Source organism: Stigmatopora argus, chromosome 3 (genome assembly GCF_051989625.1).
Source record: "Stigmatopora argus isolate UIUO_Sarg chromosome 3, RoL_Sarg_1.0, whole genome shotgun sequence".
NCBI lineage: Eukaryota > Metazoa > Chordata > Actinopteri > Syngnathiformes > Syngnathidae > Stigmatopora > Stigmatopora argus.
In genome coordinates this window covers 4,997,793-5,012,046 of record NC_135389.1, presented here as the reverse complement: position 1 = coordinate 5,012,046, position 14,254 = coordinate 4,997,793, and the positions used below count along the sequence as shown (strand labels likewise).

At 41.2% G+C, this 14,254-nt stretch overlaps 2 protein-coding genes across 4 annotated transcripts in view; one reads left to right on the top strand and one right to left on the bottom strand.

The window, feature by feature from the left end:
* acd (ACD shelterin complex subunit and telomerase recruitment factor) lies at positions 1-2,515 on the bottom strand. The gene is made up of 2 exons (XM_077597311.1): positions 2,352-2,515; positions 1-2,226 (listed from the first exon to the last, which is right to left on the bottom strand). Exon 2 carries the CDS (start codon positions 2,153-2,155, stop codon positions 110-112), a length of 2,046 nt encoding a protein of 681 aa, XP_077453437.1. The 5' UTR covers positions 2,156-2,226; positions 2,352-2,515; the 3' UTR covers positions 1-109.
* Positions 2,516-2,920: 405 nt separating this feature from the next.
* Positions 2,921-14,254, top strand: part of gan (gigaxonin) — a 41,253-nt gene continuing 29,919 nt past the window's right edge. The window contains exons 1-6 of one of the 3 annotated variants that reach the window (XM_077595729.1): positions 2,921-3,039; positions 4,885-5,126; positions 5,241-5,355; positions 9,835-10,185; positions 12,061-12,129; positions 12,253-12,404. In XM_077595729.1, the coding sequence (XP_077451855.1) occupies positions 4,942-5,126; positions 5,241-5,355; positions 9,835-10,185; positions 12,061-12,129; positions 12,253-12,404 (872 nt within the window). In that variant the 5' untranslated portion in view covers positions 2,921-3,039; positions 4,885-4,941. Of the gene's footprint in view, positions 3,040-4,884; positions 5,142-5,240; positions 5,356-9,834; positions 10,186-12,060; positions 12,130-12,252; positions 12,405-14,254 lie in introns of those variants that run through there. The other 2 variants (XM_077595731.1, XM_077595732.1) reach the window with 2 other exon arrangements.

The window sequence follows — 14,254 nt, the reverse complement described above, 5'->3', positions numbered from 1 at the left end:
TTGTTCAGAAAAGCCTTTCATTTTTCTCAGGAACAGAATCTGAACAAGAAGAATAATTGGGCAAAACAAAGTACCACTAAAAGCAACTAGAAGTAAGCTGCTTTTTGCGTTATGATTTTTTCATTTTTGGAGGAAAAAGGTATCCAATAGTCCAATCCCACAGAGACTTTGGAATTTTGAAATGACTAAAGTCCTGGAAATTTTGTCCTGATGGCACATAAGAGTAACTGAATGGCATTCCATCAACGTGAACAGCAGGAATTTTTCTTTTATTTCCACACAAAGCCCGAATGTCGCCTTCAACAGTCCCAGATTCAGTCACAGTGTCAAAAAGCCATGATGGGGGGCTGCCATTCATTTGAGCGCCTTCCTCCTCCACTGCAGTTTGTGCTTCTTGGATACACTCCTTCTTTCTCTTTGCCTTTAAACTGACAGTCTCTTGTGGCATTTCCACATTCTCAAGTGAGGTCTGCTTCTCTTGAGGAGCAGTGGGACCATTTGGTGTTGGTGTGTTGCTGCTGTCAGATAAGAAAGGCAGCTCTTGATAGGGCGGTAAGGAGCTGGGGTTCCCTTTGCTGTGCTGTAAATCCTTAGGTTGTGTGCCCATTATGGGAAGATGGGTGCTGGCTATTTTCTTGTCACAGTTTATTCGGTGGGTCTGAAGAGATTTCAATGGGGAGGAATCTTGGGACGAAATTGAGGAACAGGAACCTTTTGGTAAATTAAACATTTGCCAAGGTTTATCTAAATGTATGGCACTTTGCTTTCTCAAATCAACACATGTCTCAACTTGATGTGTAAAGTTATTCCCACAGATTTCGATATCTCTGTTTTGGGGGCTCTCTGAAGTAGACAAATTCAATTGCTCGCCCTCATCCATTCTCCAACTTTCCGCATTTGACATTTCCTCCCGGATGCTGTCCTGCTTTCTCAAATCAACACGTGTGTCACACTGATGTGTAACATTCTTCCCACAGTTTTCAATTTCTCTGTTTTGGGGGCTCTCTGAAGTAGACAAATTCAATTGCTCGGACCCATCCATTCTCCAACTTTCCACATCTGACATTTGCTTCTGGATTGTGTCCTGCTTTCTCAAATCAACATGTCTCTCACCCTGATGTGTAAAGTTCTTCCCACAGTTTTCAATTTTTCTGTTTTGGGGGCTCTGTGAAGTAGACAAATTCAATTGCTTGCCTCCATCCATTCTCAAACTTTCCACATTTGACATTTGATCCTGGATAGTGTCCTGCTTTCTCATATGAACACATGTATCAGCTTCATGTGTAACGTTATTCCCACAATTTTGGATTTTACGGTTTTTGGGGCTCTCTGACGTAGACAAATCCAAATGCTTGCCTCCATCCATTCTCAAACTTTCTGCATTTGGCCTTTGCTCCTGGACAGCCTGTCCTTCTGAAATGAGGAAACACTTTATCGGAATACTTAAACATTCACGTTCATTATCCCGACCCCGTTCAATGTCCCAGCCGGTGGGAGCAAACTTGGCCGGTTGCGCCACTATTGGGAGGCCAATCGACGTGTAACACTGCAATCCTGCACTCTTTGCCATCAGTTGTGAACGCACATCCGCAAGCACACTTTTCAAAGTTTCATCCTGCCACTCCCCCAGCAGTTCCGACAAATCAAAAACATCATGGTCGTTTTGAGATTCCCGTGTCCCCTGGGCCAGCAGCGTCCGCCATGTCGTAAAGATTTTCTGCCGAACAGAGGGTAAAGTTATATAGCAGGGAGCAATGTTTTTGTCTGGGCCAACTGATAGGATTAACAAATCTCCAACTGACAAGAAGAACATGCATTTGGTAAATTCCAGAGCCATATGAAACCGTAGCTTGTATTTTCTGAAGGAAACTGTGGAATTAATCAGGCTACTGAAATATTCCATTTCTCCCTCCTCCTGGAGACGCTCCCATGTTGATGAGGAGAGAATGGCCGGGATCTGCACTGCGCCATCCGATAGATAGAGAAGACTTGTGGGGCCTTCCACGTTTTGGGCCTGAGACTGGGACATCTCACCCACAGAGGTCACATAAGCCTTCAGTCGCCCATCGTTACTGCTCCCCTCCTCACTGCCAAAACTCTGGATGAGACTTTCAATCCACGGACACAGTCCTCTACGACGTTTATCCCGCAGCATGATTGAAGTTTTACCAACAGTTCTGTCAAGCCATTGCCGATGAGTTTTAGGAATGCCACCAGATTCTATGTCTACGGAATAGAAAGAAGGAAAAAGCTCATTAGCAAAGATCACTTATCTTAACGTAAACGTCACTGCTGTTTTTAGATGTTGTAATGTAACACGTTTATTTAATGGGTTGATTAATTTTGATTACTTTCCGGATTCCGTGCATTTCCGTAGATCCAGTTTGACTGTTTTAAAAATTTATCTTCCGCAAACCGGAAGTATTTATGACGTGTTTATGACGTAAAATAAAAAAAGCTGCGTTCCATTTAGCTTTGCAAAGACCTCTACCTGCATACTTGGAAATAAAAACGAAAATATATGCGATTTTCAAAACCTTCATATATTTTTTACAGAATTCCATACATTCAGATGTTGTTATAAAATCCCTTTTATTTGTCTCATAAGCGCTGTCTTAAATGCAGCTTGTGAATCAATATTGCAGCAACGTAAATGAACACTATATAACCACGTGTTTCCGCCACGCAGGTGATGTGTTCAAGGACAGCGAAAAATCCTCTAAATTACAATTTCCTATCATAAAGCCCACCTTGTGTTAGTGTTCATAAATACATTTTCTGTATTATATAAGTCAACATAAACGAAATAAATGACGATATTAAAGGGGCATGTTCATATTCAAATGAATTCTAGTGTTTGGTTTTTTTATCAATGAGAGATTGTACAATTTCCCTTCGGCGAAAATGCATCATAAGTAACGTGTACGTTCTTCTCAAAACAGTGTCAAGTGATGTGGGCGCTATAAAATGTAGTTAGCCAATGTACGCACAGGCTGCACCCATTAGAAAAAGTAAACGAATTCCTTGTCTTGTTTGAAGGTAGGCCTATTTCTGTCACGCTTTGGTTTATGATAATTTAAAATAGCGCAGCAAGTTGGGACAACATAAAGTGTAAATGCAACATAATCACACAAGTAGCATATTATCCGATTCTGCGACGTGTTACGCGTGACCTATATTGCTAATAACTGTGTTACTTTTGGGAACAAACATAAACAAAAAACACTACTAGGGGATTAGGGGAGCCGTATCATTGAGAAAGCTCACAATTTGTAGAGTCCGCATTTCCCTGATAATTTGAAATGACTTTTTTCTCTATGTTCTTTTCTAATTTGATAATACTTACATTATTCATTGTTTAACATCAAAAAACCGGTTTTCGTGAGTCATGTTGTTTTCTCCACACGGCAGAGTGTGCCAAATACTGACCCCTGTTGGTGTGTTGTTGTAAGGGCGTATTCATAAGATTTGGTTTTTTAAGGGAAAAAAAAGTAATACAGTAATCCCTCGATTATCGCGGCTTCAACTATGGGAAACAAATTAATTCGTTCCAACTCTCTGAAAAAAACACCAAAAACAGGATATTGGATTAGAAAAAATGTTTTATTTCTTATAATTCGCCATATATTGACAAAGTAATAAATAACGAGTGGTTTGATAGTAATAATGTGTTTAATAGGAGTAAAATTAGACACATTTCGCGGAGGGTAGAGACAGCGGCATACACTGAGGCGGAGGGGGGGCTGTTCGGGGGGACTTTATCCACGGCAACGCCGCACTCGTGTAAAACATGTTTTATTTATTCTAATTCGCCATGTATTGACAAAGTAATAAATAACGAGTGGTTTAATAGTAATAAAATGTGTTTAATAGAAGTAAAATTAGACGCATTTCGCGGAGGGGAAGGGAACGTCACACACGGAGGCGGAGGGGGGGGCTGTTCGGGGGGACTTTATCCACGGCACTCGTAAACGAACAAACTAATTTAAATTAACTTGGATTAATATATACAGACACTCAACGTTTAATGTAACTTCACACAAAACTGAATTCTAATTTAGTTTTAATCTTTACCTTTGTAACGGGTTGGCCCCACCCCGACGTTCCGCCGGAGCCTGCAAAACGAACACATCAAGAGTTGTTTGGAACTTGCCGCTTCCCCGTGTCTGATTACCAAGTGTACATATATTCCAGATCTTTTCTTTGCAAAACTCTGCCGATCCATTGTTGTTTACCTGGTATGTAAATGTAGACCAAAGTGGGGGGAAAACCGGGTATGGAAATGCAAAGTCCGCCCAGTGCTCGTAGAAAGATTTTATACACGAAAGAGATGCAAAAAAAGGCAGTGTCATGGCCAGCTGGCTTGGTCGCATCACGAAATTTTGACCGCCTCATGGGCGAATTATTCGATTGGAATTTCCGTCGTAAGACGAGAATTTTGTATGACGAGCGGTCGTATGACGAGGTACTACTGTAGTCTACATTAACCGCGATAATTGCGGGATTACTGCACAGTCATACCTTGAGATACGAGCTTAATGCGTTCCAGGACCGAGCTTGTATGTCGATTTACTCGTATCTCAAATCAACTTTTCCCATAGAAATGAACTAAATACAAATTAATTCGTTCCCAGCCTCTGAAAAACACCATAAAAAATCACAAGCCAATGGGGCGCATGAAGAGTTTGTCGTAAATTTAGATTCAAGAAGTAAAATTGTTGTTGTCTGGGCAGATGCTTTTGTCATCACACACAATTTTCTGTTATGGCCATATTAGTTGGGTCAATAAAATGTTTTAGACTGAAATGGAAAGAGCACTTTCAGTCAGGTTTAGGCCAAATATTGTGGTTATGCAATTTTGGGGTGTGTTACTGTCATTCACAGGACTTGATCTATGCACAGGGGTTAAGAGTGAACTACCCAATTTCTTCAAGTCCAAACATGCCAGATTCTGCATCAAATGCCCCTTTTTCGAGGGTATGTAACCCTCAACACTCCCAGAACCTCCTCAGAGTTCTTCGTACTTTCTGGCAAGAGCAAAGCTTCCATGATGCACTTCTTGTGGTGGACGGTGAGGAACTTCCTATCCAAAAAAATATCTTGGCTGCTGCCAGTCCATATATTCGGTAAGGCAATCTCATGTAAGTGAGAAATTTAATATCTATTCTTTAAAGGGAAGCTCTTTTCATTACAGTACACAAATAAATTACCAAGTGCTAATGTCATTGCTTCAATTCTAGGACCAAGCTCATCTACAATCCTCCAAAAGAAGATGGGTCAACCTATAGGATTGAGCTACAGGGAGTCTCAATGCCCATCATGAAGCAAATTCTTGACTTCATCTTCAGTGGTGAAGTGAGTGGAAATGCATTAACCATCGTCTTGTGTTAGGGTCGGTATTGACCCGATTTCAGTTTTGAAAAATTAAAAGTACAACATATTTTTGCCATCACATCTAGATTAATTGATTTTATCAGGAAAACCTATTAAAAGTTTTTAACTTTGTAAATTCTTTTTTTTTCTTTATAAAATACTCTGGTGAGAATTATGACATTTGTGGTGTAGGGTCAGTTTCCTCATTCATTCAGTCCCTGAACCACTTTATCTTCACAATGGTCGCTATCCCAGCTGACATTCGGGCACGAGGCGGGGGACACCCTGTATTGGAGGCCAGACGATCGCAGGGCACAAGCAGACGGCCAACCATTCACACTCACACCCATACCTAGGGGCAATTTAAGTGTCCAACCAGCCTGTATTTGAAATGTGGGAGGAAACCAGAGTACCTGAAGGAAACCCACGCAGGCCCGGGGAGAACATGCAAACTCCACACAGATGGACATGACCTGGATTTGAATCCAGGACCCAAGAGCTGTGAGGGCGACACGCTAATCACTCGCGCCACCGGGCCGACCACTTAAAATATAAGACTGAAAATACAATAATGGGTGCCAAACCTGAGACAACAGTCCACAGGTAGTCTCTACCCTACCCTGGTAGAGCAGGGGTCCCCAAACTTTTTCCTGTGAGGGCCACATAACCTTTCCTTTCTCTGATGGGAAAAAGTGTGTCGATCGTAGGGGAGTTTAAATTTTTTATTGTTTTCCAGAAAGCCACACATAACCAAATAACCCTTTCCAGGTTCTTCACAGAAAAAAAGTCAGGAAACAAATAATAACACTATTATTGAAATAAATTATAACTAAATAACCCTCTCTGAGTTCTTCACAGAAAAAAACAGGAAATAAATAACACTATTTATGAAATAAATAATAACTAAATAACTCTCTCTGGGTTCTTCAGAGAAAAAAAAAGCCATGGAACATTAATTTTCTGCTGTGCCATGCACAATCTTAACAGATAAAAGTTCAGCTCAGTTGTCAGAGCAGAATCTCTCTCACGTCAACACTTTGCAGCACAGTGCTTGCTGGTGAATTAGGCAGTGGACTCGTAGCGGGGCGGTGAGACCCCTTTTTTCCAACTCCCGGTTCATGTGTCCCATTAGACCGCAAGTTTCGCCCACCATGCTAGGAGCCCCGTCAGTCGTGATGCTAGCTAGCTTTTACCAGTCCAGGTCCAACTTTTCCATGGTTTGGCACACTTTATCAAAAATATCCTCTCCCGTTGTAGTCCCTTTGAGACTTTGGAGGGTTGCCAGATCCTCGCATATCTCAAAGTTTGCGCTAACTCCACGAATAAAAATGAGCAGTTGCGCTGTGTCTTGCACGTCCGTGCTTTCATCCAGTGCTAATGAAAAAATGTCAAATTCTTTCGTCTTCTGCTGCAGCTGGGCATATACATTACTCCCGATTTCTTCAACGCGTCTGGTGATGTACTCGCCGACAGACTTATGGCATTAAATGCATCTTTCTTCTCGGGACACACCTCCTCCGCGACAGCATCCATACATTTCTTAACAAACTCTCCGTCAGTGAAAGGCTTACCGCTGCTGGCTATCAGTTTAGCAACCCGAAAGCTGGCCCGAACGGATGCCTGGTTCAGCTGAGCTTGGCGTACAAATATATTTTGCTGAGATAGTAGTCCACTTTTTCGCTTTGAGAGTTTGTCTGCTCGTATTTGGCCTTGCAAGCTATCTTACTTGTCTTTGTGATGGGATTCATAGTGTCGGCGAAGATTGTATTCTTTGAATACCGCAACCGTCTCTTGACAGATGAGACAAACAGCCTTTTCTTTGCATTGAATAAAATAATCGTTTGTCCACTCCAGGTTAAATACCCTGCATTCTGAATCAATTTGTCTCTTACCTAACTTTTTCGCCATTATTCCGTTCTCAAACAGGTTGCACAGTTTTTATATGCTTGAATAGTCCGCGATGGTCCCAGGGCTCCGCCCTCACCTGCGATCGTCCAGATGTCTCGGTATCACTGTGCAACGGTGGACGTGCCCGCGTGTATCAAAGGGAAACACTCTCCCCGCGCGTGTCACCAATGAAGCAATGCGAAGCCCCGCTTCACTGGGATGATTTGTGGGCTCAGCAGGGTTGCAATAAACCAAACACAAGATTAAAACGTCCCAGTCTTCAAGGCCAAATAGGAAAAAAAATCCGATAGCGTCTCTGGTATTGTTCAGAGGGCCGGTCCAAATTTGCCGGCGGGCCGTATTTTAGTGACCCTTGCTCTAGAGCAATTTCCCAACCAGTGTTCTGTGAGCGATGCTCAGGTGTGCCACAGGAAATGACAAGAAGTCGTACATCGTAATAATCCATTCAAAACATCCCAGGCGAGTGGCAAGGCATGTGTGCTCTTAGCGGTTTTAACCCTCAAAAACACTCTCAATACTCAAAGATACAGCACATTAGACCTATACAGAGGAAATGCCTGACGTGACTGACAACAGAATGCGGGTGTGAACGCTTGGAAAATGGACTGAAGCCATGGATTGAACACAATTTAACAGCGAGGAGGAACAGCTTTGCACGAGGCTTGGGAGTAATGAATGTCGGATGGCCGCCAACATAGAAGTTCCTGGGCGAAAGTACCGGCAAGCACTGTTTGAGCTTTCGTCAAAGCTGGAATCACTATTACGAAACCCCACAACGAACACGCTGACCCTGACAATGTTATGGAACCCAGCATTGTTGGCCAACTCTTTGTCAGATACAGAAGATGAGGACTTTGACAGATTTGTAGATGTTTGAATACTTTGACTTATATTTTCGCAAATATGCATTACTTCAGTAAAACAAAATCAAACTCAGTTTTGCTCCTGTTGCCTTTTTTAAAACATACGCTAGCATGCATGCTATGTGCTATGCTGTGTGTCATGCTAGCACAACCATAGCAGCGAAAACGAAGCGCCCTATGTATTGACAAAAAAACTGAAAATACACTCGCAACTGAGACTGCGCACTTTAGGGCGGTGCGTTTTATAGGTGTGAAAATATAGTACATACAGTCAATGTTAGATATGTTTAAGTGTAGTTGGGATTTTACAAGCCAGTTAGTCACACTCGTCATTGCATCTGTGAGTTCCTGTGCAGCATGTTTTTTGTCTTTCGCTTGGACATATAGAATGCCATCATCGGCATACATTTGGCAGGGGACAATTGAAGGACAACAGCTTGGCAGATGATTTATGCAAAGACGCAAAAGCAGTGGGCCTAGCACTGACCCTTGCAGTAAGGCAATTGTTCCGCAAAATAGATTTTGTGATTTGTAGCCCGACGCACTGTGATCTTACTGATAAGTATGATTCAATCCAATTTAGCGTGCTTGGTGATAAATTAAAATTAGACAGAGCGGACAGAGCTACTGCCACCGGGTGCCGCCTGACGGCGCCATCTTGGGGAAAAAAAGCTTGCAGTTATAATTTTTTAAAGTATCTATTTTTGCTACTTAGTATTGAGATATAATTCACGTTTTATGGAAAGAATAAATATTTTTTTGCCTTTTATTATATTTCAGTTAATACATGTTGACAATAACACATTATATGTTACGTTGTTAATACCCGTCAGGAATAGCCTGGTAGGATAACAAACTTATAATTATTTATATAATATTTGGTTTTTTTAATGGGTCTAGGGGCCAATCAGGGATTGATTGAGTCATGTTCCTAATATTATGTTTTGTATTTTGTTCCTTTAATATTTTCATCTTTGATCATTTAGTTAAAAAAGACTGTGATAATTTCATAGCATAATTACATTTAGAATTTATTAGTTTAAAAGTATAGACAGAGACAAGTGAAATAATTTAAAAAATATATATATTTAGAATTGTGGACATAAAATTAGTCATGCGACCTAATTCTCGGTATTGAGAAATCCAGCCCAAGTTTCTCCAGTCAGATGAAACCGCCTTCTGATAGCGTAACAGTTTTTTGACCATACGACATAATTTCTATAATTACATTTAAAATTTATTAGTTTAAAAGTATAGACAGAGTCAAGTGAAATATTTTTTATTATTATTTAGAATTGTGGACATAAAATTAGTCATGTGACCTATTCTCGCTATTTAGAAGTCTAGCCCAAGTTTCTCCATGCAGATGAAACCGCCTTATGATAGCGCCACAGTTTTTTGACCATACGACATGATTTGTATTATGAAGGTTGTTATTAAATAGGATAAATATAACTTTCTTGTCCTATCGTCTGCGTTCAAGACTCCACGTTAATCCGTTTTCAAGAGGTGTATTGAAGACGTTGGAAATATACACCTACAAGGGTATTCTACGACAGATTTAAAACATGGGTTAAAAAATGACCCAAACACTGGGGAAAGTAACAGAATGCTAACACAAGACGAAGGTTCCGGTACTTTTTCAAGCGCTTTTTGTGTTTGTATTTTCTGCCTGCATTTCACAAAACAGATCACCTTGAGTGAAGAGACCATCCAGGAGATGGTGCAAGCATCTGATCTGCTCCTCATGACTGAGCTGAAGTTGTTGTGTTGTCAATTCCTTGAAAGCTGCATCACAGCAGAGAACTGCATTGGCATTCGTCTTTTCTCCCTCCATTACTGCCTGCACCATGTTCATTATGCTGCCACGGAGTACCTGCACACACATTTCCGCGACGTGGCACTCACTGAGGAGTTTAGGGAATTGCCTCACGACCGACTCTGTGAAGTGCTGGCTGAGGAGAAACTTAACGTCGGCAATGAAAAGCATGTGCTGGACGCTGTCGTGCGATGGCTAGCACATGACCCAGACATACGCAGGGTAAGCGCTGTCTAATTTCTAAAATTGTTTACCATCTCTGGTGTAGTTACTTCTGGAGTTTTCTGAAGCAACATAGTCAGTTATTAGTGTAACTTTGTCCATACCTGTTAAAGTGCATGTGGTCCCCAAAAGCACGGTATCGACAAAGCATACTGTAAATGATGAAGATTTTATTAACACAAGACGTGTCCAGGGTGGTTTACGGGGGTCGAGAACCATAAAGTCTGTTTAGAGTCAAAGGCGAAGGTACAAGAGGGGCAAGGCGTAGAGGTGAGCTCCTGGGAAGAGCAAGAGGTCGATGATCATTAGGAGTCAAAAGAATACAATGCAAGAAAACACTACCAATAAACAATGCAGTCGTTCCGGCGACGTGGTGGAGACCCAGCTGGCTTAAGTAGGCTGGTGATCTTGATTGCAGCCACCTGCAGCTGCTCTACCCCTCTAGTGCTTGGCCTGTAATTGGATTGGATTGGATAACTTTATTCATCTCGTATTTGGAAAATTTCGTTGTTACAGTAGCAAGAGGGTGAGGATGCAGAAATAGGAAAGGCATTTTAGACATAAATAGATAGGTAATACGTGAGTTAATAAATAAATACATGAATAAATATATGAATAAATAAGCGTGTTGCTGAAATATATATATATTTCAGCAACACGCTTATTTATTTATATATATATATATATATATATATTCATGTATTTATTTATTAACTTACTTATTACCTATCTATTTATGTCTACATATACATACATATATATATATATACATATACACATACGTGTACATACACATATATATACATACATACACTAAGATGTGCATGCATGCATACGGTAGGTCTTAACAGGTTTGTTAAAGAGCCTGACAGCTGATGGGAGGAAGGATCTGCGGAAGCGCTCCTTCCTGCAGTGAGGTTGCAGCACTCTATTGCTGAAAGAGCTTCGGAGGGACTCCACAGACTCATGCAGGGGGTGGGAGGTGCTGTCCATGATGGACATCATCCTGGTCAGCATCCTCCACTCTCCCACTTCCTCCACAGAGTCCAAAGGACAGCCTAGAACAGAGCTGGCCCTCCTGACCAGCTTATTCAGCCTGTTCCTGTCCCTCTCCGTGCTCCCGCATCCCCAACAGACCACTGCATAAAACATTGTAGATGCCACCACAGTGTCGTAAAAAGTCCTCAGCAGTGTCCTGCACACTCCAAAGGACCGTAGTCTCCTCAGTAGGTAGAGGCGGCTCTGTAGACTCTCGTCCCACATGCCCAGCTCAGGCTGAGCCTGGCAATACCAAACTTATCCAGGTATGACCAATGAAGCTAACCCTCCACCTTAGGCACAATGATCTTTTTACAGAAAAATACCCGAGCAAAATTTGAAGATATTAAAAGAGCCTCCTTAACAGATGGAAGAAAAAAAATCAAATATCAAAAACACAAAAAGAGTTAAAAAGTAGGGAGAGTTTGAGGTTGCATGCATTGGCGCCACCATCTTGTCTCTTTCCCCAGGTACTGCGGTTTCGTCCGGCATCTCTAAACATGCATGCTAGGCTAGTTGAAACTTTAAATTGCCCTTGGAATGAGTGTGATCTTGAATGGTTGCCCGTCTCGTTGTGCCCTGAGATTGGCTGGAAACCAGTTCACCTAAAACCACCTAAAACACCACCTAGTGCCCATTGTTGGCTGGGATAGGCTCCAGCATTCCCCGTGACCTTTGTGAGTATAAACGGTTGAGAAAATGATTTAATGAATGAAAGTTCAACTAAGTTGTAAACATAAGTCAGTGTTTCTGATAGTTTCTATAAATTGTAAACTATACTACCAATCATATAAAGAAAACACAATCAATGAACTGAATACATTTGTGCAATTGTAGGTGCACATGAGGGAAGTGATGTCTGCAGTGTGGTTGCAGGGCTTGGATGTGAGCTACCTTAGAGAACAGGTAATGTGATGATGCAGGCTTTCCTTTTGTGTTGTATAATGTTCTGTCTAAGTTTCCATGTGGAACTGATATTTCTTGCCAGGCCAGGTTTTAACTTGTGAATGCATGTTCTCAATCATTTAGGCCTTGGGGGAGCCGCTTATGAGAGAGGTGATCAGGGAACACTGTCAGTCAGCGCTAGCAGAGAATCAGCCGCAAGGTGAAGCTCTTCTTGCTGCTTTCAAGCCTCGAGGTTACTCTGAGTGCATTGTTATTGTCGGCGGAGAGGATCGGAGGTAAGATACCTTCTAGTTTTGTTTTGGTGGAAATAGTGTCAAACTCCACTGCGATCATTTTCACCAAAAGAGAAAATTTACTGTATTTTTCAGACTATATGGCATGCTTAAAATCTTTTATTTTTTACCCCAAATTGCCAATGCATCTAATAATCCATTCAATGCACCTTCCTGTATTTAGGAATTTTGGTTAACTCATTCACTACCAAACATGCAGGGCTGCCAACTACTCCGCAATCCGGGACTCCGGACAACCTCCCTAAACTCCGCAAATCCCCCCAAATTTTCACTTTTTTTTCTGAAGCAACCATTTCGGAAAAGTACCAAATTTCCAATTTAAATGCCTCGAAATTCACACCATCGCTACGGCTTCCGCCATTTTGATTCAACTGCACTGTAAACTGGAAGAATTCGGTAACACGAGTGCATTGTGAATCTTCCGAGTTATAAGTTCAGTTCTGATGAATGATTCGTCTTCTGCGACTTCAGCGTGGCAATCGATCCGGAATTGATTACATAGGTAGCCTCTATCGCTTTAACATTTACGTATTATTAAGGCTAAACCAGCAGTCTTTTGTTTTGAAACAAATTCTATCAATTCCGGGGTTGTTCTGAAGGAAGTAGGAGTATTACATGGCACAGGTCAGTCTTATCAATATGCCTGCTTGGGTTAAGTGCAAAATGGATGGCAATTTGGATGAAACTTCTAATGAAACCCAGACACTCACAGAAGTTTATTGGTTCACATTCAATGAAATATCCCATGTTGAAGCCATCTCCAAAAGGACCGACATTTGCACATTGCACAACATGAGTGCGACATCAGTGTGACACATGTTGGAATTACTGACTGTAAAACGCATGTAGAAGGACCCAAACACAACGATAAACTTATTTTCATTATGCTGTACTTTTTCAATAGATTGTAATAACACAATATTTAGATGAATGTAAAAACATGATAATAACAGTTTGTTTTAAATTGTCCTCCGCTTATTTTCTTTTTACATTTTATATCAATTTTGCGTGAATCGGATTCACTCCGGAAATGTGGGATAAGGGTACTCCTGAAATGGGGTCGACGGAGATCGGTAGGTCTGTCACAACACATTCCCTTCTTTCACGGGCCACAGTTTTGTAATTACATAAACACAGAAATTACAAATAGAAATATTAGATTACCATCTTCCTTTTTTCGTTCTTTAGTTATGAGCAGTTAAACATCATTATCAGTATTGTTTATATGCATATGGTAATGAATGAGTTATTGATCCTGAACTCATTGAAAAGCTCCAGGGAGCGACTAGGGCAGCGCTAAGAAGTCGCTCTCAGCTCCAGAACCTATGGTTGGCGACCCCTGCATTGAGGCACACAAAAAATATATTTGCATTCATTTTCATGAATATCTACCAGTTTTAGAACCATTCATAAATCGTAATTACTTCTGGAAATCCCATTTCCGTTTGCCAAAATGGCAACGTATAAGTCCCGGCTCTATATACAGTGCGGCAAATAAGTATTTAGTCAACAACCAATTGTGCAAGCTATCCTACTTCAAAAGATTAGAGAGGCCTGTAATTGTATACATGGGTAAGCCTCAACCATGAGAGACAATGTGGAAAAAAACCCTGAAATTCACATTGTTTGATTTGAAAGAATTTATTTGCAAATCATGATGGAAAATAAGTATTTGGTCAATACCAAAAGTTCATCTCAATACTAGGCCAAACATTTTCTGTAACTCTTCACAAGCTCTTCACACACTTGCTGGTATTTTGGCCCATTCCTCCATGCAGATCTCCTCTAGAGCAGTGATGTTTTGGGGCTGTCATTGGGCAATACAGACTTTC

Coding starts and splice junctions, on each gene's coding strand:
- acd (XM_077597311.1), bottom strand. CDS start 2,155: ATGCTGCGGGATAAACGTCGTAGAGGACTGTGTCCGTGGATTGAAAGT.